At 57.8% G+C, this 22336-nt stretch overlaps 1 protein-coding gene across 4 annotated transcripts in view; it reads left to right on the plus strand.

The window, feature by feature from the left end:
- SH3PXD2A (SH3 and PX domains 2A) overlaps nt 1-22336 on the plus strand; it is a 235606-nt gene that overhangs the window by 197106 nt on the left and 16164 nt on the right. For 2 of the 4 annotated variants that reach the window (XM_073904238.1, XM_025880796.2), the window contains 3 exons: nt 9708-9821; nt 13594-13677; nt 18648-18765. In XM_073904238.1, the coding sequence (XP_073760339.1) occupies nt 9708-9821; nt 13594-13677; nt 18648-18765 (316 nt within the window). The remainder of the gene's footprint in view (nt 1-9707; nt 9822-13593; nt 13678-18647; nt 18766-22336) is intronic. The other 2 variants (XM_073904239.1, XM_073904240.1) reach the window with 1 other exon arrangement.

The raw sequence follows: 22336 nt of genomic DNA on the forward strand, positions 1-22336 counted from the left end.
TGTGTCCTCTGGCCTTACTCCCATGTCCGTGTCTTCCGGGACCCCTGCTGGTGGCCTGGCAGGCTCTCTGTCAAGTGCTCTCCGGACCTTGTCTCAGCACCAGCCAGTGAGACCTTGTGGAGGGCAGCCTCTCAGTGCGACCTCCATCCCCACCCTGGTCCGTTGGCCCACCCCCCTCCCAGTCAGCACTTTCCAGCGTGGGTGCCCTGCTGCCTGAGAGAAGATGCTGGGCCGTGGACAGGAGTCCAGCAGACCCCCTTCCCGTCTTGAGTTGGCCTCAGAGTGCTGTGCCCTCTCGGTCTGCTTCCGCTTACCTCATGCTCTTGCCTGGGACAGGGGAGCACCCCTTCTGTTACCCTGAGCATTATTTCAGGCATCCGCTTGTGAGGCTGTAACCTTCCTGATGGGATTCTCAGAAGCTCGCCCCTCCCTTGTGACGTTGAAGGTGAGCACCCCTCTCAAGTTCATCTGGCAGGGCCCGCACCCTGAAGCATCATGCGCATTACTGGGTTGGGCCACGCGTGCTCGCACCACTCTGCCTGTCCTGTTCCCCCCACCAGGATGCCCCTTCCCTGCCCTCCTCTCCAGATTAGATCTGAGGTTCAGTTCAGGACTCAGAATTCTTCCCTGGCTACTCAGTTTCACCCCTGATGTCTGTAGTTCTTCAGCAAACACTGTAGCAACGACTGCCACACCTGGGGCACCGGGCTGTCTGGGTCAGCCTGCTGTGCTGTTCCTGGAAGGGCCTTGGCCATCTTGTCTTCTCTGCTCCACCCGGCCCCTCACCCGTACCTGTGTCAGGCGCAGAACCGGACTCCGCTTTCAGTAGAGACCTGCCGAGGTCAAGGGCCAATGACAGGGACACTGAGGGACACTCTGTCCTTGAGACTCCAGACACCCAAGACCCACCTGCCTCCCTGCCCGGCCCCAGCCCTACCACTAGTCACTGAGGGGCACCGAGCTCATGGTTCTTCCCTTAAAAATCCCTGCAGCTTACACTTCAACTTTAATAATAGCGCTTTGGTGAGCCTTGCTAGGAACCAGGCCCAATTCTGAACACTTCTTGTAGGTTAACTCCTGTACCTGTACAACGCTGGGAGATAGACCTGCTATAGATCCATTTTACAGATGAGATTGAGGCAGTCGCCCACATTCAAACAGCCACTTAGTAGCAGGGCTGGGATTGAAACCCAGGCAGCCTGGCTCTAGAGTCCTTGCTTAAAACCATGGTTCTCTCCTACCCGTCATTTTATCGTGTGCCCCCTCTCTGCTTGCGAACGTTCAGTAGTCAGGCTTTCTCCTGGGTGCCTCACCCATAGCCTCAGCCTTCTGGGCCCATCCAGTGAGGTGGGCAGGCTGGATCCGAGTTGGGGGAGGGGTGGCAGCAGTCCAGTGCTTGCTGTCTTCTTGCCCTGGACTCCACGGAGCCTTCCAAACTGACGTAGCAGCCTGTGCTAATGGTCTTGGAATCCAGGCCTCAGGCGCCCAGGGAAGGCTCTGGGGCCCCGGTGGCCTGAGAGCCCCATCTGGGGGAAGGGAAGGCCATGGGCAGCAGAGCAGGGATAGGTGCCAGAGACGGAACAAGAAGAAGGGGTCAGGCAGGAAGGCAGGGGCCGTGGGGGTGCATTGGGAGAGACTGGGGGAGCCCTTAACCGCTCCTGTTTGCTTTGGATCGAGGCAGCCGCGTGCTGTGAGCTGGAGTGTGTCTTGGCAGGAGGCCCCAGTGACAGAGCCTTCTGGCCAGGGGAGGCCTGGCCGAGGGTGGGCTGCCTTTCGTTGTTCTTAAAGGCACAGCATGATTACAGGCAGTCAGCCTTTCCAGTGTCTCTGGTCCCTCCCTGGTAGAAACCTCAGATCTGCCCCAAGGTCATGGCAAAGGGGTCAGGGCAGGTCCAGGGCAGAAGCAGTCCCTTAGGGCCCAGCTTTGTGCCAGGTGTGGGGTGGCCAAGTGGGCAGCGCTGTCCCGGGTGCCTGGCCAGGCCCCCTTCAGCACCCTTCCCCTTCTCGGCACCACCCCTGCCCCCATTCAGGGCTCATAAACCCTCACCACCTCCCCTTCTCCAAACCACTGCAAGGGAAGAACACGGGACGGCCTGGACAGAGCACCCCTCAAAGAAGCCAGAGTTGGAGCCAGTGCGCGTCGTGACCGGAGGCTGGCGTTGGAGGCCTGGGACCATGCCTCTGCTGTCCCTAGCTCCGTCCCCTGCCCTGCCAGCACACCCTTCCCCTCGCTGAGGCCTGGGCATGCAGGAGTACTCCACAGATGCTCCGCTCTGCATTAACCGGTGTCAGACCCTGGGAAGGTCCTGGAGGAAAGGGAAAGAAAAAAGCAAGGACCAGAAGTAACCTAAAGTCTGCTGGGCTCTCCCAAACTCGGAATCTCATTCTGCCTGTTACCCTGTTGGGGGGAGCCCGGCCCTCTCCTGCCGGCCTCAATGCCAGTATACTGGCTATACTTAGGCCCATCCTGTGTGCAGGGTAGGGAGAGGTGGGGAGGAGTGCCTGAGGCCTGTGTGTGCTCTGTAGCGTCCCCATGTCTGGGACGCCCAGCACATCGCAGGTCCTTGGTAAGCACTTGGTTATTGAGTACACCACGTGTCCCCAATGTCAGGCAGCCCTATAGGCAGATCCTAGTATCCTGGTATGATGAGGCCCTGGGGAGGCCAGCAGCCTTCTCCAGGTCACAGCTAGGACATGGTGAAGCCAGGATCCAAACTGAGGTCTTGGAAGAGGGACTAAGAAGTGCCCATGGGCTGAATCCTGGGGTGAGCAGGGCCAGTAGCATTGGGGGGGGGTGCAGTCAGGGAAGGCCTCCTGGAGGACAACACCTTGAAGAACAGAGGGGAACTTCAGAGTGAGAGGAAGGAGCAGGGTCCGACTCCCCCACCAGCTGTTTTGTCCTAGGCTGAGCTGTGACCTCAGAAGACTTGATTAACATCCTAACTGTGTACAGCTGGCCTCCTCTGGCCCTAATGAGCTCAGCATCCTCTCCCGTTAAGGAGACCACTGTGGCCTGGGAGTGCCCGTCACTTCCAGCTGGCCTTGGCCAGGCTCAGCCCCCTCTTCGGGAGGTTAAGGCCCCGGCCCCTGGCCCAGGTCCTCCCATCCCCACCTTCTGTCTGTCCCCACCTCTGACTCTGTCTCTCTGTGTGTCTCCATCTCCTCTCCCACTCTTTCTGTCCCTCCCCCAGTGCCAGTGTGCCAAGCCCCAGTTAGAGTCCATTTTAGGGGGCTTTGAAACTGGCCCAACAGCTGAGGATTATGCTCAGCCTGGGGCTGAGGGAAGAGGGAGGGTCTGGCTTCTGGGCCTGAGCTTTTCCCTCTTGGGGCTGGGGATCCCCTTCCCCGCCTAAGATGGGTGGTCCCCCTTCCCTGCCCTGAGCTGGAGGTGCAGGCCAGGCTGCCCCGGTGGCCTTCTCCCCACTCAGCCCCTGGGCCACTGTGAAGTGGGTTCTTACTGAGGCCCACAAGCAGTGTTGGCTGCTATGACAAGTGACATTGCTGTTCTTTCTGGGCCTTTGCCCTCTGGAGAAGGCTGGGTCCCAGCCTGTTGCCCAGCCTGGCTGAATTACATTCTTCTGGCACGTGTGGAAACATGGCCCTCGGAGAAGGAACAACCAGGCTCAGGCAGCATTCAGGGGACTGGCCAACTAGGGATTCTCCCAGATAGCTTCTCCAGTCTGGGGACTTAGCTCCAAAGATCACAGCTAGAGCCCCCAGAATGTAGGCTTCTCCTGCACATCCAGTGTGTGTGTGGGGGGGCTCCCTTCTCGGGGGCCCCTCTGCAACGGTTTGCAGTTTCCCACTCAAAGCAGCAGGCATGGTAGCCCCTCTCCTGCCCCCTGCGGGGGGTGGGGAGACATGTCGGCATAAGGGCACACCCCAGGTGCCCGGCTGCCAGGCTGGAGTGCAGGGGTCTGCTGAGGGGTCTCCAAGCCAGCCCAGGCCCTCTGGGAGGTCTCTGCCATCTTCTGTTCCCCACCTCCTTCCAAAAAAGAACTTCCCCTTTTGCCTAGAAACAAGGGTTGACTTCTCAGGGCAAGGCCAGGTTTGGCAGCCAGGCAGAACAGCCATCCCCGTCTGAGCCCAGCTCTGGCCACTTCATCAGTCCAATGATGAGTTCCTCTCATGAAACCTCAGTGAATTTCCTCTCCCAAGAACGAAGGCTGAGAGGATGGGAAAGCCTAGCAGAGGCCAGCTGGGAGTGGTGGACCCACCTTCCTGGGGACATGAACAACGCCGAGGTGACTCAGACTGGTCCCTGGGCATCCGTGAGTGCCGGCCACCTGACCTTCCACATTCTGTGGCTTGAGTCCCCCGGTAAAGCTCATAGCTTCCATTTAGGGGGCACCTGTGTGCCAGACCCTCTGTGATGTTCTCGGTCTTCTCCATCCTCCCAGTAGCCTGCAAGGCAGATGGTAGTCTTACCATTTTACAGATGAAGTCCTTTTGCAGGTTCAGTCCCTTTCCTGAGGCAACAGGGCATGGAAGTGGCAGAGACGGGATTCAGACTCAGATCTTTGGCTCCAGCACTTAGGCTCTGTGCCTCAGTTTCCTCATCTGCCTGGCTGCCTGCTGCAAGCTCAGCTCTGCCCTCAAGGCGGTAGGACAGGCGAGAGGAAGCTGTAGGCCCTCTGTTCCGGGGGACTGTGTGAGGAGCCAGGCTGAGGATAACCCTGACATGTATGGAGCAAGGCGGGAAACCCTAGACACCCCTCCCCTCTGGCCCCATTTCCCATCATGCTTGCTATCACGAATGGCATCAGCTAAGGAAAGAGTAAGAGGTCACTCCTCCCATTGTTCTGGAACCCCTGAAGGCAGCCCCCAGACTGCACAGATTAACTACATGGACACACACACACACACACACACACTCACTCACTCACTCACTCACTCACTCACTCACTCACTCACACTCCATTCGCCAAGCTGTATTGAGTGTCTCCTGATCTACTCTGCAGGCAAAGACGCCACCTGGCTACCCCGGGTGCTAACGGTTAGTTTGGGAGAATACCGAACAACCACCACCATGTTGGTAACAGCTCAAGGTTTCTGACCTCCAGCTCTGTGCTAGGCCCCAAGCTAAGCTACTTCTATCTCATCCACTTCAACAGCCTTAGGAGCTAAGCGCCATTAATTATCCCCGTATCAGGGAGGGGAGACGGAGGCTCGGCAAGATATACTGATTTGCCCAAGATCACACAAGAAGTAGCAAGCCAGGACCTGAATTTATGTCTTTCTGACCCTAGATCCCTAGTTATTACCCTCTACTTCCAAAGGACCCTCCCCTCTACACACTCAAGTACACACACAGCCCCGCATCTCTGCTCATCCTGTACACACACAAATCACATACGCGGCGACATGTATCACATACCAGCGCCCCGGGGCACACGTGCTCAAGGAGTCACCTCTACCCTTGTGCACACAAGGCAGATAAATTCCTTATCCACTTCTGTGGTGGTTAAGAATGTGGTTCCTGGAGCCCGACTGCCTGGGTTCGTTGGGTTCCAGTTCTGCCTCTTCCTAATCATCATCTTTGCCTCAATGTCCTCATCTGTAAAGTGGGGATGATGATGACAGTAACACTGCACAAGATTCTTGAAGGTTAAATAACGTATGTAAAGTTAGCACCTGACCATAAGCATCATCACAAGAACAAATGCACACACCCACGTGGATATGCACATGGGCATAACGCACCTCCCGTGTACTCAAAGATACATAGCCTTGTCCATACCTACCCCCACGTGCAGCCCACACGCTGTCCGCCTCTGTGGGAAAGAGGATGCCATGGGCACTGGAGGTGAGCCTGGGAGTCCCATAGGGCTGGCTGATGCCTGAGCCCTCTTGGCCAGCTGGGCCACCCCCAGGGGTTCAGGCTCTAATTGATCCTTGGGGGAGTAGCAGGGACTTTGGTCAGGAGCCCCAGTTACAGCAACTGACGTCTGAGCTGCTGGCCTCTGGGAGAGGCTTGTCAGCAGCCGTGGGTGGGCACGGGCCCAGGGAGCCTCCCCCAGAGGCCCGACCGTGTGACCCGTGCCAGGGCTCCTGGGAGGTCTGCATGGAGCTGGGGTGGGCCCCTCTGCCCGCATTCACCCATGCCCACCTGGGCGGTGTTTGAGCTTGTCCTCCTCTGCTCGGTGGAGGTGCCCGCAGCCAAGCCAGCAACAGGCAACTCTCTGCAGGGCGTGAGGCAGGAGAGACCTGAGCCTCGGAGCCACTCAGCCTAGCCCTGCACATTTCAGGGCTGGAGTGGAAGCCCAGGCCACTGTTCTCAGCAGAACTGTTAAGGACTCGGGGGAGAAGGAGGGAGCAGGATGTACAAGGAAGGATTCTCGGAGGATGAAATAAGGAGATAGGGGAGACAATGCCAGCAGAAGAGGGACCTGAACCCTGGGATTATGAGGCCCTTGGATACAAGGGGAAAAAAGGTCCATACAGGGGCTGGTCCCCAATATGGCCCTGGGGGGAGGGGGAGAAAACAGGAGGTCAGTAGGCTGATGGACTCACTTCACACCATCTGAGGACAAAGGCAAGCTCAGTTGGGACTGATGGAGAAAATCTCTCCCTCCCCCCCCTTCCCCCCACCTCAGCCCTCCTGGTGCCCACAGAGGGGCTTGCCTCCTTCGCCTTGATTAAGGATGACTTTGGAGCCCAAATTTCAGAAACAGAAGGCTTTGACTGCGGCCATCCAGGAGACCACCAAGTTGCCTGCTTTCCTGGGAAGCCCCGGCTCACACAAAGAAAGAAGGGCATATTCTCCCAGTGGAGACAGAAAGGGATTGTTTCAGAGGGTGGAGTTGGCAGTGGCACACCTTGGTATAGAAGAGGCTGGGAGGGGCTGCGAATGGAGGGATCTTGGCAAATTCTCACCAAGACACATGCTTCCAAGTTCCACTGTTTCTCGGGCACATCCCCGTTTTTTTCCAATGACCGTGAGATCCCTGGATCCAGCCCAGGCCCATCCTGGGGAAGCCCTCTCCTGGGAAGCAGAGCTCCTCTTTGAGGGCGGGCCTTCAGGGTATGTCTGTAGCCCACTGGGATTTGGCTTGGCTTTGGGGGGCCAGAACTGGGGGTGGTCAGGTCGGTGAGGGCCTGGAGGTATGGGGACCAAAACCCGTGTGCTTTTGGCGTCGGGGCCTGGACCTGGGGAGCGTGGGAGAGCCTCAGTCTTTAAGACCCTCCCGAAAGTGACTCCAAGTTGGCAATTATGGTGACTGTTCTTTGTGGGCTCTTGGAGGTTATCCTGGTGAGTGGGAATTTGGGGAGGTACTGGTTACCGAGAGTGGCTCAGAGGGCTCTGTCCTACCGGCTGAGGTCTGTGGTGGCAGGTGCCTCGTGGACTTGGCATTTCATCTCCAGATTTGACTCACCATGGCGGACCTTCAGTCGTGAACCTTGGTGGTTGCTGGGTAGAGATGGCGTTAGTGAGGACACTCCATTCCTGTGACTGAAACCTGCTCTGGCTTAAATAACACGGAAGGTCACTGGCTCACTGTAATTAGGGAGTCCAACAGGGTGGTCCAGCTTCAGCCCACTTAGAACCTGAAGCTCGAAAGATATTAATTAGGACTGACTTTCTCCATCTCTGCACTGTGATGCTGCTTCACTCTCAGGCCATCTCTTCCCACATAGCCCTGCATTTCCTGGTTTACAGGGGACTTAGCCTTCAGATCGCTAGAGCACCCGTGTCGGTTCTTGAGAAAGCCCCAGAACCGTTACAGTGTGCAGGGAGAGGACAGATCCGTCAGAAGATGACCGGGCACGCCCACTCCTGCGGTCAAAGGGGCAGAGCTACCTTCGTGGTAGAAAAGCTCTATGAGATGGGAACCCTATTCCATGGCCTCTGGTCAGGCTCTGTGGAAGAGCCCCCGGGGCTGGTGCTTCTTGGCGGAAACGGCTGGAATTCCAAAGAGTGCTCCCCCAGAAGCCAAGAGAAGGGGAAAAGACCCCTGCGAGTTGATGCCTTCCAGTTTCTTTGGGGCCTCCATCAGCCACCGCCTTGGAAGCAGCCACACGGCTCTGGCCTGGGGCTCCTAGGAGAATAGCAGTGCTGCGCCCGGGAGCCCCCTCGGTGGCCCAAGATATGCATGTGCTCCCCCCCCACCCATCCCAATCTGGGGAAAGACCGACCCTGGCAGAGGAGAGAATGGAAGGGGGGAAGGCCTCCACCCTGGGTTCCAGAGGGGACAGTGACCCAACAAAGGCCCCTGAGCCAAAGAGGCCTGGGCCTTGAGCTTCCAGACCGCTCGTCCAAGGCTTTTCCTGTTTGTTGGTTAAAACTGGGATTTTTTTAGAGCGGTTTTAGGTCTAGAGTAAAACTGACCTGCATAACAGAGGTTTCCTGTATGCTTCCTGCCCCCATGCATGCAGGGACCGCCCCCCTTCAGAGTGGTTCAACTTGTTATGGATGAACCTGTGCTGACACGTCCCAGTCACTCAGATCCGTAGTTTACATTAGGGTTCACTCTCGGTACTGTGTGGGACAAGCGTGTAATGACACATCCATCGTCACGGTATCGTACAGACGTTACCGCGTCTTGTGGGCTTTGCAGAGCTGCAAGCAGAGTGTTGTGGTGGAGCTCCCAGGAGGGCGGGGTTGCGGTGGGCATTCGAGACTGGATCACAGGCTGTTCACTCTCCCAGGCCTTTCCCATGGGGCAGCGGGGACCTAGTGGAAGACCTAGGAGGTGTCTCAGGGTGCCGAGGGCCTGTGCAGGGGTGGCACTGTTTTCCTCTGTCCCTCAGGCAGCCGCCTCTACCTCCCAGTGAGGAGCAGCCGGGAGGCTCCCAGTGGTCCCCCTTCCCGGGCAGCCACTCCCTGCCTTGGGCAGCGATGGGGTCACGTGCTGCCCCAGGAGAAGCCCAGGATCTCTTGCCAGGGCACTGTCCATATTTGGAGACAGAGAGCTTGGTCATGGACAAAAAAGAGAGTCAGTGCCAGATCGCTTTGGGGGTAGAGCAGGATCGGAATGGGTTGGGGGCAAAGACAAGATCCTGTGAAGAGTACCTTCTGGGAAGAGACTGAAGGCAGTGAGTGGAGTCCTGGGACCTGGGTGCTCAGAGTATTTTGCTCAGTCAGCATTTGTTTAAATGATAAATGAACTAACCAACGAACGAGAAAGAAAAGGAGTGAGCTTTTATCATTTGGCCACGACCATCAAGGGTCATTCAGGGGTGCAGTGCCCACTTAGTGTGACTGACATGTCAACACAGTTAAGGGCGGCTGTGAGTAGCACCGACGTATAAATGCCACTGACCCGTGATGGGGAAAGGGGCACGGCGACCACCCGCAGGTCACCGTGATGCATGTATCTCTGGATCCGTCTGAAAGCAGAGAACGCCAGACTCGCAGCCACACCAGGAGTCCTTCTGGGTTTCAGAGACCTCGCATGGTCTCTGTGTTTAGCGGGAGCTTCCTTGGCCTTTCCTGCAGGGTGATTTTCACACATTGGACATACCCCTGTTTCATTTTCATTGTTAAGTTTTTCCTTCGAACTTCGAGTGTAAGTGTGGATCACTCTCCTCTCGAGGAGTGCCTTGGCTGCTTCTTAGTGTGGCTCAGGCTTCTTGAGGCTGGACGTGAGCCAGGCGTTTGCTGGGTGCCCAGGCTGTCTGGCTCTGTGCCCTGTCCCCTCCCCCACCCCCCCCACCCCCATCCCACTGGGCGCTCATGACCGTGTTCTCTCTTGTCTCCTCTGCAGGCTGGTGGTTTGTGAGCACCTCTGAGGAGCAGGGCTGGGTCCCTGCCACCTACCTGGAGGCCCAGAATGGTACTCGGGATGACTCAGACATCAACACCTCCAAGACTGGGGAAGGTGAGGGCCTGCAGGTTCAAGGGGAGGGGGAATAAATGAGGCACATGTGGGGAGCAGGCTGCCTCGGGATCCTCAGGGATTGGTGCCCACCCCACTTCTGGCCCTTGGAGTGAACCCACTTCCTCTGGAGGTAGCTTTCCCACTTGTCCCTAAAATCATCAGAACCCCTCAGAGGAGCTGGGCCCTGTCCCAGGTCTGTCCCTGCTGGCCCTGCATGGGATTCGCATGAGAGGGGAAATTTCCCTGGAGTGTGGGTCTCAGGCTTTGGCAACTTTGGGGCAGAGACCGGAGAGAACAGTCTGAGGACTAGACACCAAAGCTCCCTTCCCCTGCAGAAGCCCTCAGTTCCTCTGGTAGACGCCATAGAGAACCCCACCTTTGCCTCCCCGACCCCACATGGTGCTCTCTGCCACGGGGATGACCCCACGGGGCTGTGTGCACACAGTTTCTGCTCTGGGCGTCCGTTATCCTGGCCAGGAGTGCAGACACAGAGAGCAAGTCTGAGTCATTTCTTGGTGTAGCAGGAACCACAGAGTGGCCCCTGCACCACTAGCCCCTCTGATTAGCTCTGGCCTGGTGGAGGTTTTCTGGCGTTTTCTCCTTGCGTTTCAAAGTGCCTGCCCTCCCCCACCCCACCCCACCCCCACCCCCGCCGGGCCAGCGCTGGTCTGGTCAGCCTGTCTGTGGACTCCGGTATTCGCCAGAGCAGGCTTCCTGAGCCCAGGGAGTCTGAGCCACCTCCAGTTCCTGGCTGCCTGCTCCTAATAACTGCCAACCCCCCCCCCATGTCCTGGCAGGAACGCTTGCCCTAACGGTCAGTAGGGATGGTCCAAACGGGCACATCTGAGAGCCAGGGCAATGGAGGCCTGTCACCCAGGGCTCAGGCCACCTCCAGGCCTGCATCTCCCCCCCAAACACACCCCCTCCCTTCCATGCTGCCCAGGCCAAAATAAGCAGCCTGCCAAGCAAAGGACCAGCTCCCTCTTCCGCCTTCCCCTGAACATCAGTTACTGTGGGCAGTTGGAGCCCCACCCTGCTGCCTCACAGGTCTCCAGGGATCAGGGTCCATCGGGAAGGGTTTGCGTGTTCAGGCTGGGGGCTCGGTCCATCCTGGCTGCTCCAGAGCCCTGGGGCTGGGCCTGCACCCAATCTCATCTCTGGGTCTCTGCAGCGGTGGAGGATTTTAGCCCCTGAGCTCCTCCTGCCCACTTCCACACGCTGGGGTCACCCCCGGGTCTCTCAGGAATAACAATCCCTAGGATGTAGGGTGAGGTCTTATTCACTCCCAAGTGTGTGGCCTGGTAGTTTAAAGGCCTTCCCCACCACCCTAGGAGGCCCTGTTATCATCCCCTTTTTCCAGATGCAGGAACTGAGGCTTCCACACCGTTAGCTACATGCCTGTCCTCGTAAGGCTTGAGCCTCGGTCAGCTTCCTTGGCCCAGTGCTCTTCACCACTGCACCCTATGCCTGTCCGTGAAACGTTCTGCTTGTAAGCAACTCTGAGGGGTGTGTGTGTGATTGGAGCCCCGCCTGAAAAGGCTGTGCAATGATTGTCAAGAGCAGAGATGTCAGGAAACGGAGGACACTGAGTAGGCCGGAGAGGTGTGTGTGCACAGAAGCCTGTCCAGCTTGAAGACAGAACAAGCAGTAGCAGGTTGTAGAGGACTTGGACCTTGCTGGAGGAAGAATCAGGCGGCCAGTGCAGGTTTTGTGTGTGTGCCTGTGCACTCAGGGTGACCCTCTTTCAGATTGATCCTTAGGCATGCTTTTGATAGGACCTGTGTGCCAGTCCCCCCCGCCCCGACTCCAGCAGTGTTTGGGCAGCTGGGAATTTCATCATCCTATCTTGGGCATCTCCACCCTGCTGGACAGGAGGGCTCGGGGTTCAGTCTCCCAGCCGAAGGCCCCAGCATCTCTGTGGTGTGTCCACCAGTCTCTCTGTACCCACCTCCATGTGGCTAAGAGATTAGCCCACCCCGGTCCCCTGTCCAGCCATCTCTCCTCCAGGCCTTTTGCCATCCCATCAAATCTCCCCGAAGGACTCGTGTTTCCTTGCTTTGGAAAGAAGAGACAATTGGCTGTTTTGGTTTATTTCTGTTATCAGACATTCTGGTATCTGCTCGTATTCCTCTGAGAGGTTAGCAGTAGGAGGTAGAAGGACTGGGGTGGAGGTTGAAGACCCTCTTACCCACTGATGATGATGGGGGCCACGCCCAACACTGGCAAGATGCTTTTGTGAAGCACCCGATCCATTGCCTCTGAGAGGTCCAGAGAGGTGTCACCTCCCCAGAGCCCCCGGCTCAGTTTGTGGCAGAGGCAGAGCCAGAACCTGGGTCTCTGCCGGTGCCCGCATGCCCTGGAAACTTCCTCCCTGGTGGGCTTTGCATCGGCACCAGCCCCTTGTTGGGGCCTTTTCCCTTGCTGGGGGGCTAAGGGGCTCAGAGTCAAGGGGGAAGAACATCATCAGGCCGAGAGTCTGGGCTCCAGAGCCAGACCGTCTAGATCCGTGTGCTCCCCCAACACTTAGGTGTGTTACTCAGAGGGTTTCTTAACACCCCTGCGTCTCTGGCTTCCCGTTTTTAATGTGGGGATGGTGCCGACAGCTCAGGGCTTTTGTGAGGCTTCAGCAAGACAGTCCTCATACCTGGTTGAAACTAGAGAGATACCACTTACGGCTAAGGGGCCCCCGGCCTGGGCATCAGCCTCTGCCCACAGGGAAACCACAGAACACACCCGCCCGGGAGGTCAGCTGTCAGAGTCCTTCCCAGTCTGGCCTCAGACAGGACCTCGTTTATTTTCTACAGAGCCTGTTGAGCCCCTTATCCCCTCCCATGCCTGGGCAGGTGGTGTCAACCCCCATGACAGATGAGGGGACAGGCTTAGCGAGGGACAGAAGCCTGCCCCAGGTGACACAGTAACCTGGCAGTGAGGCGTCACCTGAATCCATTGCTGCCGACCTTGTGTCCAGGCCTCCTGCTTACAAGAAGCAGGTCAAACAAGACACTCCTCCTCCCTCAAGGAAAGCAAACACTTCCCAGGGGACTTGGCTCAGGTGTGTCTGGACAGTTTTCCTTTGACTGCTGGCCTCCCTCCCCTATACTTGGGCAACCTGCCACCCAGCTTCTGCAGTGCCAGGAGGTGGGGGCCTCGGGGGTGTTGCCCTGGTCTGGGGTCCGTTCCACTGGGGCAGCCCAGAGGAAGGCAGAGGGCTGGTGGAGCTGGGCTACAGCAACCAGAGGAGCAGCACAAGATGCCACCGCAGAGACGGAGGGCTAGACGGAGGGGTCTGCAGCACTGAGAAGCTGGGGGGCGGGTCCCCTGTGGTTGCAAATCCAGCAGGCAGTGTGCAGTGAAGGAGCAGAATCAAGGCCCATGGCATCCATCCCTGTGTGCATTTCACTCCACAACATTTCCGAGCTACCGGCCGCGTGCCAGGCCCTATGCTGGGCCCCGCGACTGCCTGGAGAGCCGTCCCTGTGCCAGGCTGGGGCCAAGGACCCTTTTCACCTCTCAGGTGCTAGGATTCGAAGTTCTCAGCCCTTCCCAGGCTCACGGATATAAACCATGGCCTTTCCCCCCGTGCTGGTGGTGTCACCGGGCAGATCTGCCCCCGTCCGGCAGGTGTGAGCTGCTGGGGCTTCATCCCTGTGATGAGGACCGGGGAGTATGAACCTTCCCTCCTGCCATCACTCCCCTGCCCCATCTCATCCCCATCTCCATTCTCTCCGCCGGTTCCGTCGGCCGCGTGTTCCATTGCCATCTCCCACACCAGTATCCAAGAGACGCAAGGCCCATCTGCGGCGTCTGGATCGCCGGTGGACCCTGGGCGGGATGGTCAACAGGCAGCACAGCCGAGGTGACTGTGGGAGCTGGCTTCTCTTGATGCGCAGCTGCCGCCTCTCTCCCTCTCGCTCGTGCGCTTACGCCCTGCCTCCTCTCTCAGCTCTGCTCCTCTCTTCCCTGTGGCCTCCTGACCCGGATTCGGCAGCCAGACTTTCTCTCACATTCTGCGGCTGGGGGCCGTCGGGGAGGAGGGCGCAGGGGGCTGCCTGGGAACTGGGGGTATCTCTGGCTTCTGCCAGCATCTGGCGGGTGGGGGTCATGGGACCCACGACGTGATTGTGGGGGCAGCTGGACTAAGAAAGGCCACATTTGCCCTGGAAGCTTCAGATGAAGAGAAGTGGGGTGCGTTCGTCCGTGCGGCGCTGTCCCACTTGTCGTCCACCCTTCGTTGCCCGCTTCCTGTCAGAAGGTGCTCCCTCAGCCAAGCTGGTCTGGCCATTCCTTAGGCACGGAGTGGGAAGCAGGACCAGCCCACAGCCCCCCTCCTTCAGCCAACTAGTTCCAGGGAAACTAGAAAGGGAGCAAAAGCCAGTCCCGGCTTGGTCCCGGGGCACAGCCCCAGCCAGCTCTGAAGGCGGCGGCGGGTTCAGCCAGGAGCCTCGAGCGTCTTCAGCACTAGGCATTGGCACTTTGTGAGGGGCCCGATCAAGATTACAGGGAGGCCCCTGGCCTGCCCCCCAGGATGATCGGCCATCAGGACGTTGGTAGGTTTAGGGCCTTTCCAACATCTAGGAGCTTGGCAAGTAGGGAGATTAGGGGCAAGCCTCTGAACCCCTAAACATCTCTGGAGCCCGCAAGCCAGCGGGGACCCATTTCTTCTGCCTCGCAGAGAGCACGGCTGGAAGGGCGTGTTCTAGCGCAGCAGGGATGCCCTGTGACTCTCACCCCCACCCCCAAAGCTTGTTCCTCAACAACCCTGAGACCATGTTTTGGTATCTGCCCTAAGCCCCAGGCCAGCAAGCCTGGACACTGAGGTGGCCACCGTCTGTGGCTGGCTCGGCATCATGCTCAGAGCCCAGGCGGTGGGAGCCCAGCTTATCCTGAGGGTGGAGCAGGTCAGGAGGTCAAGTCATGGAAGCAGCAAGAACAAGCTTGAACGTAAAGCAGAGGCACCCTGGACCTAGGAGCAGTGGGGCAGCGTTGCTGGGGGGCTGGGCTGGGACGCAGCCCTGAGCCTTGGCAGCAGAGGAGAGTGGGATGCTGGCCTGGAAAAACAGCAGAGACAAAGGTCTGGCCTCCCCCCCACCCCCTCCAGCATCTGCTCCAGACTCCATCATACACCAAGCCCCACACACAACTCTGTCTCCACAGGCTCACGGCCACTCAAAAGTGACGAACGCGCCTACCCGTGGACGGCCCCAACAGCCCCTCCAGCCCACACACGCCGCTCACACGCGCACATACAGTTCCACTTGTGCAAGCACATGTAGCCCGTTCCACACACACATTTACACTCACAAATGCGTCAGCCGGCTGCTCACGGCCATGACGTATGTACCCCTCTGCAGCGGCGGCCGAGTACACGTACGGCTTCGTGTACAGCCTCATACGTAACCCCCCCACCATACGTACACACACAGTGCATTCAGTTACACACAGTGCTACACACGGACGCACATGCCCAGCGAAATGCGTAGTTCTATAGACAGCCATACATGTGCAAATACGTAAGTGAACACAAGCCCACAACTTCTCTCCGTCCGTCTCTCTCTCACTCACTCTCTCTCTCTCCCCCCCCTTTCTCCCCCCCATCCCTCCAATAAGAGACCTAAACAGCATTATTTCCCAGTCTTAGCCCTAAGTTAAATCAGGGCTAAGTTAAATCAGGCAGCCAAGACAAACTTGCAGAAAGTTGGCTGGGAGAAAGTCCGCTGCTAACAGCGGAGCTGATGGGGGGAAACAGGCGGTGGGTCATATACAACTAGACGAGAGAAGCTGTGCTTCCCCAGGGCCTCCACTCCCCAGTCCCTCCACCAACCAGGCCTTTGGAAGCAAAAGGCCTCTTGCAATGGGGTTGGGTAGGTTGTGGGGGCCGGGAGGGGAGCCAGGGAGACTGCTGACGGAGGGGAAAGCATTTGAAAGAGGAGGCGTCTGTGGTTTGGAAACTGCAGGGCTCTCCAGCCCCCGCCTCCAAAACCAAAACAGGCCTGTCCACCTCCCCCAGCCAGCCACCCACCCACCCAGTTGGGCGGCCTGGTCAGCCCTCCCTAGGGTGGAGTTGCCACCAACTCCTTTGATGGCACGTCAGAGTGACCACAGCCCCTCAGTGCTTCCCAGAAACCCTGAGGTGCCCCCCAGAGCTTACAGTGCCCCTCTCCTCCACTTTGATTCCTAAGGGTCTCTTCTAGAGATCCGAAGCACCCCGAATGACTCGGCCCCCACCCCAAGACCATTTCAGTCTGTCCGGGCATCCTCCCTACTGGCTCCCCACCCCCCACCCCCGCTCCCAGGTGGGGTTGTGGCCTGGTCCACTAGAGGGGCCAGCTCTGCTGCTCCATCTGGGGAAATCTGGGAGCTGGGAACCTGAGACCTACGTGGCACGTGTCTACCTGGAGGTAAGCCACGCCTCCGCCACCGAAGCCAACCCTGACAGAAAAGTCAGCCCCCGCCCAGACCGATTGGAAGAGTTGCCCTCTGAGTGCTCATCATCTAGAACCTGCACCGTGACAGGGCAGGACACACCTCTGAGCCAGCCAGACCTCTTCCTGGGACCATAAACTCCCAGACATCTGTGTTCATGGCAGCCTGAGGGCCACCAAGCACAGGGCCTTTTGCAGGAGCAGCTCAGCTTTCCTGGGTAAGACAGAGATGCTGGTTCTGCCCACCCTGAGAGGGTCAAGGGAGAGCAGGGCCCCTATGTAGCCCTTGATGCTCTTGTCCTCAGCACACCGACTGCAGAGGCTGCTGTTCGGGCCTGACGGCTCCGGAGCCTGAGCCCACATGTCCTGGTGAGGTCCTCTTCGCTGCCATGCAGCAGGGCAGGACCCCTCTGATCTTTCTAAGGGAAGGGCTGTAATTTTTCCCTGGAAAAGCAACTTTGCCTAGGAAAACTTTAATGATGGCTTCCTGCTGGAACCACAGGCTTTTAAAAATAGCCCAGCTGAACAAAGGCAAAATGTGGAGCCCAGGCCTCGCCTCACCCTAACCTCAGAACCCTAGATCCCCGGGGCCCTGGCGCTGCCCTTCTGGCCTCGGCCCGGGCCAGGATTGACCGTGCCCCACTGGAAAATGGAGTGGGACCAGCAGCAGGCAGGAGCGTCAAGGGTTGGCCTGCAGAACACTGCACTTCTCAAAGGCCCGAGTCAGAATCTGGCTGGATGAGGTTCTCAGGCAGTCTTGGCAGCTCTCCTCAGCATGGCTGGAGGGGAATCTGAAAGCTTCCAGGAGTTAGTCGATGGTGAGAAAGGCCTGCCTCTGGGAAGAGCTCGCCGTTGAGAAGAGCATGCTGAGGAATAGTGGAGGCTCCCACGGGTCGTCACCTACTTTTGCCTTTGGCGACCTTTTGGATTCAGCCAGGCCCATCAGCACGGCCCCTGCAGCTCAGCAGGGAAGCCACCTCCACCCCAGAGGGAGCTGCTACCTCGGCCCAGCGCCGGGCTACAGGCGGGACCCTGGTAATCCAGCATGAACAGATGGGCCTCCTGCCGTAGGGGCCTGGGGTGGTAGCTGCCCCCCTCCCCGACTCCTGCCAGAGGTTCAGACCAGGCCGCCCATCAGGGTCCCGCTAAGGCGTCTAGGAGTTACCCTCACAGTTGGGAGCTGGGAGGAGGGAGGTAGGCATCTGAGAACCCGGCCTCCTGCTATTTTGAGCTCCTAGAAAGCCTCCCACTTAGTGCCCCTGTTCAGACAGCCTTGCCCTTCAATGATGCACTGCCTAGTCCCTTTGGAGCCCCGACTGTGTGCCGGGCACAGGCTGGAGGGGCCAGCATGAGTTTGGGGTGACCCGCTCAAAGGGTGTGGCTGGGGGGCCAGTTCTGTCTAGCTCAGCTCCTCATTCTCCCAGACGGTGAGGGTGGGGATATGTGTGGGCCTTCCCGAGACCTGAGCGTTCCCCTGGGGAGGCTCTCCACCCAGGAGGCGGGGTGTCCGTGGCCAGGCAGCTGTGGGTCACAGGAGAAGCACCTCCCTGGAAGCCTGAGCTAGGGCCCAGGCAGAGGCAGCAGGGACCCCCTGCAGGAGAGAAGCCGAAGGGATCCAGGAAGCTGGAGCTGTTCCCACACCTGTCCTCCCAGGCTTTTCCTGAGTTCCCATAGGGCGCCTCCTTCCCAGTACCTGGGGGGACTCTGGAGCAGGCAGCTCCACGCACGGGCACTGCCAAACTGGGCGGTCAGCTCGGCACTCCGGGAGGCCCCGCCTCGAGGCTGCACTCGGCGCTGCCATCAGTTCTTTGGCCGCCAGACCCTTGTCTTAAAACACATGTAACTGTTCCCATAGAACGCATGTTCCCCACAATCCTCTGGGGGAAATGACCTGATGAGGCGATCAGATTAGTGGTCAGGGGAGCCTTCACCAAGGAGGTGCCCCTGGAGCTGCCGGAAGGTCAAACAGAGGCAGGACCTAAGGGGTAGAGGTGGGAGAGGGACTCCGAGAATCAGTCTAGGGCACGGTTGGAAGCATGGCATGTTCAGGGAAGGGGAGGGCATGCCGGGGGGCCTCCAGGCATCCCAGGGACTTCCTGCCTCAGACCCCACGAGGAGCAGGTTCCTCTAGCTGTGCCCTCCGCTGGGGGAGCTTTGGGGGCCCTGAGGACCCCAGGAGCCAGCACCCTGGCAGCTGTTAGTGGGCTGGGAGGCTGGGAGAGCCAGCACTGTACTGCCAGGGCTGAGCCGGGCCGCTCGGGGCCCTGGCTGGCTTCTGCACACACCGGGAGCAGCAGTGAGGCACCCAGCTAAGCAGGACCAGGCCAGGGGAGGAGAAGACAGGAAGGAGGGCCTGCGCTCCAGCCTCAAATAACCGCACCTCTCCTTGCTTCGCTCCCCACAGAGGAGAAGTACGTCACTGTGCAGCCTTACACCAGCCAAAGCAAGGACGAGATTGGCTTTGAGAAGGGCGTCACTGTGGAAGTGATCCGGAAGAATTTGGAGGGCTGGTGGTACATCAGGTAGGAGCCTCAGCGGAAGAAAGAGCTACTTCTGCACCCTCTCCCCCCGCCCCCAGCCCCGAGTAGCAGGGCCGAAGGCAGAATGGCCGTGGGTTCCAGTGGCAGGCAGATGCTGACGGGAGCTGTGCGCCCACCGCCCGGGCTTGGCTGCTTCTGCACGGCTGAACAGCTCAACCAGAGCGCTCGTCTTGCAGCTTCTCTCCTGGGACACGGAAAGCAGAGCCAGAGTTGCGGCTCAGCTTGCAGACCATGGTGCAATCCCTGACCCATGCATCTGCCAAGAGGGTCCAGCACATCTGAATTTGGTTTTCTGTGTCCGGCCTTGGCCTCCTGGTGCGCTCTGTAGTTCAGGCTGCCCGAAGCGCCAGCATCTGCAAGCCTTGTTGAGGTCCTGGCGGGCAGCCCCTGCTGCCCACATCTCAACACCGGGGGCCCCAGATGCCGGCTCTGCCCAGGCCATTCCCCTCTGCGGGGCTGGCTCTTGGGGTCGTGAGAGCCAGGGCAGAAGCCAGGCCTGAGCCCAGGCCTAGGTCAGAGGGCTCCTCCCCCTGCCCCTCCCTCTTGCAGGGCCGAATCACATTTCCCGGCTGAGAAACGCATTTGGGAGTGTGGGGAGGGGAGTGGGGAGCTTTCTCAGCAGTCCTGGAAGCAAACTCAAGCCTGTGGGCTTCACTCGCCTCTCCCCCACCCAGTCCTACCCTCCAGTCCCCTCTACCCTGGGGCTCTGAGGCCAGCCAGCACCCTCCCAGCGGGGCCTTGTTTGCAGGAAATGTTTTTGGGTGCTTTAGAAGTGGCTCAGCTGTGGTGATCTCACCCGGTTTCTGACAGCCCCGTATCTGTGGGCTCAGGGGACCACTCCTCAGCCCGTCATACCTGGGAAGCCGACCCACTGTGGGCAGGATGTGTGCTCTGAGCCATTTCCCACAGTGGGAACAGGATTGAACAAGGGACGTGGACACTCATGAGACAGTATCTCGGACCACAGCAGACCATGGTGTCAAGATTGGGCTGTGCTGACAGCTAGGGTGAAGGTCACTGGCCACATGGGATTCAGCCTTAATGTGACCTGACAGGTCGTAGCCGCCCCTGCCCTTGGCCCCATGCATACCAGTCAGGAGGGCTGAGGGGTCCTTTTCTACTCCGTTGGGTGAGACAGGACCGTGTGCCTAGACATATGTTGCCCAAAGCCACTGCCCCTAAACTTTCACGTTCTCTAAGAAACTAGACCCAACCCCCAAATCCAGCAACCACAAGTCAACGTGGAAAGGCCAGCAAACATTCTAAGGCAGGCTGGTAACCTAAACCACTTGCCTGGGGGTTATCTACAAGGCTGCTGGGGTCTTTTAGTTTCTTAAAATGCCCAACAAGGTCACTCCAAGCGGTCTCTTCTCGTCAACTCTTGTCCCCATGGCCTAACCCTTTAGCGCTCAGTGGGAGCTTCAACTGAGAAAACCCTCCTGAAAAGATTCCGCCTTAGGAAGGCTGCCAGACACCCCCTGAAATCTGTCATTTCCCACCATTCCAGGCTCTGTGTTGATCCTCATTTCCTGCCTGTCTTCTCCCCTCTCCCCTCACACACATACCCTCCCTCTCCCTCTCCCTCTCCCCCTCCTTTTCCAGTTTGCTTCCCTCTGGAGTCATTCCGCTCTCCAGAGCTGGGAAGCAGATGTGAGCAGAGCTGGACCCAGACACACATAGCCGCTCCTGATTCCCCTGGATCTCTCTGCCCGGAATCTAATTTTATCCATGTAACACCAGAGGAACACAACAGGGCTTGAAATGCGAGCACTCAGGGCAGTGAGCAGGCCTGACCATCACTCCCACGAGACCCCGCTCCCCATCTCCCCAGTGTTCTCGTAGGAGAACACCTGCAATAGCCAGCAGGTTCTTCTTCATCTTTTCTCTGAGATGCGGGAGCACCAGGTTCTGGCAGCACCAGATGCTGCCAACAGCTAACCTCGGGCCCTCTGCTGCTTGCTTGGCTTCTCTGAGCCTTGCATCTTGACTCATCTGTAAGATTAGGCATCTTTGCATTTTTTGTTTCCATCCACCCCTGAAATTTCTGTGCTTCTCTCTGCACCCATTACCTTGGGAGGCCAGGCCAGCCCCTTGACTTCCATCCATTTGTTAACTGATATCTGCCTTCCAAGCCCCAAACAGGGGCGAGGGCCAGACCAGTGAGCTTGGGACAGCCTGCCTGTACGTTCCAGTGGTGTGAACATAAGAAGCCTGCTCCTACCTAAGCTTTCCAGCAAAGCTCAGACGTGCTGATAGAAACTTTAGCTTTCATGTTCCTTTTTCTCTCACCTAATGAACACCCAACAAGGTCAGATCAGGGAGGCAAAAGCGGGGGGGACTGTCAGACATCTGGCACGGAGGAGCCATTCCAGAGAGCCAGATGTATCCCAGGGAGCAGACAGGGACACTGCAACCCAGACTCAGGGGCATTGGCCAGCAAGTGCTGGCCCAGGAAGTAAGCTCTTCATGGGCTTGCGGAAAAGCTCTCAACACCATGGGGAAAAAAGGAAAAAGCTGCTTTTCAGAAGTCATCAAATCACCTCAAATTAAGCCAGCCCTATCATTTGCCTTTTGCTCTTGTTTATGGGTTTTGATTTTGTTTTGATTTTGTTTTGTTTCACTTTGGTTTTGTTTTGCCATACCAAAGGTTTTCATTTTATCCAGTCATGTGCTTTTAGTCTTTCCATTTATGGTTTTGGCTTTTGGAGTCCTATTTAGAAAGATTTTCTCCCATCCAAGTACTAACCAGGCCCCAACCAACCCCCAAGATTAAGCAAATATTCACAACTTGCATTTTTTATTTTGCTCTGGTGTGAGTCCAGGATCGCACTTGCTTTTCCTGAGTAATCAGTCATCTCCAAGTGGGTTGATACCTCGTCCCTACCTAATTTGAAATGTTACCTTTTTTTTTTTTTTTTTAAGATTTTATTCATTTATTAGAGAGAGAGTGCACGCGTGCAGAGAGCAGGCACAGGGGGAGAGGGAGAAGCAGACTCCCCGCTGAGCAGGGAGCCCGATGCGGGGCTCGATCCCAGGACCCTGGGATCATGACCTGAACCAAAGGCAGACGCTTAACTGACTGATTCAGCCAGGTGCCCCGAAATGTTACCTTTTGTACCAGTCTGTTTATTGACTTGTTCTGCAAACTTGATCTGTCCATCACCCTTGCAGTAGCACTGATACCTTACCCACCGGGTCACTCTTCTTTATAGGCCTCTTCCTAATAGGTCTCAATATATCCTATCTTTCTGGATAATTTTTTTTAAAGATTTTATTTATTTATTTGACAGAGAAGCTAGCAAGAGCAGGAACACAAGCAGGGGGAGTGAGAGAGGGAGAGGGAGAAGCAGGCTTCCCGCGGAGCAGGGAGCCCGATGCGGGGCTCGATCCCAGGACCCTGAGATTATGACCTGAGCCGAAGGCAGACACTTAACGACTGAGCCACCCAGGCACCACTCTGGATAAATTTTTGCAGCTACTCTATCCCTGCAGGTTGCAGAAGAGAAAAAAAATGGAGCTGCAGGGTAGAGACTTGCCCAAGGGACCAGAGACG

Source organism: Callorhinus ursinus, unplaced genomic scaffold (assembly GCF_003265705.2).
Source record: "Callorhinus ursinus isolate GAN/ISIS: 27379988/994484 unplaced genomic scaffold, GSC_fseal_2.0 scaffold20, whole genome shotgun sequence".
Lineage (NCBI taxonomy): Eukaryota > Metazoa > Chordata > Mammalia > Carnivora > Otariidae > Callorhinus > Callorhinus ursinus.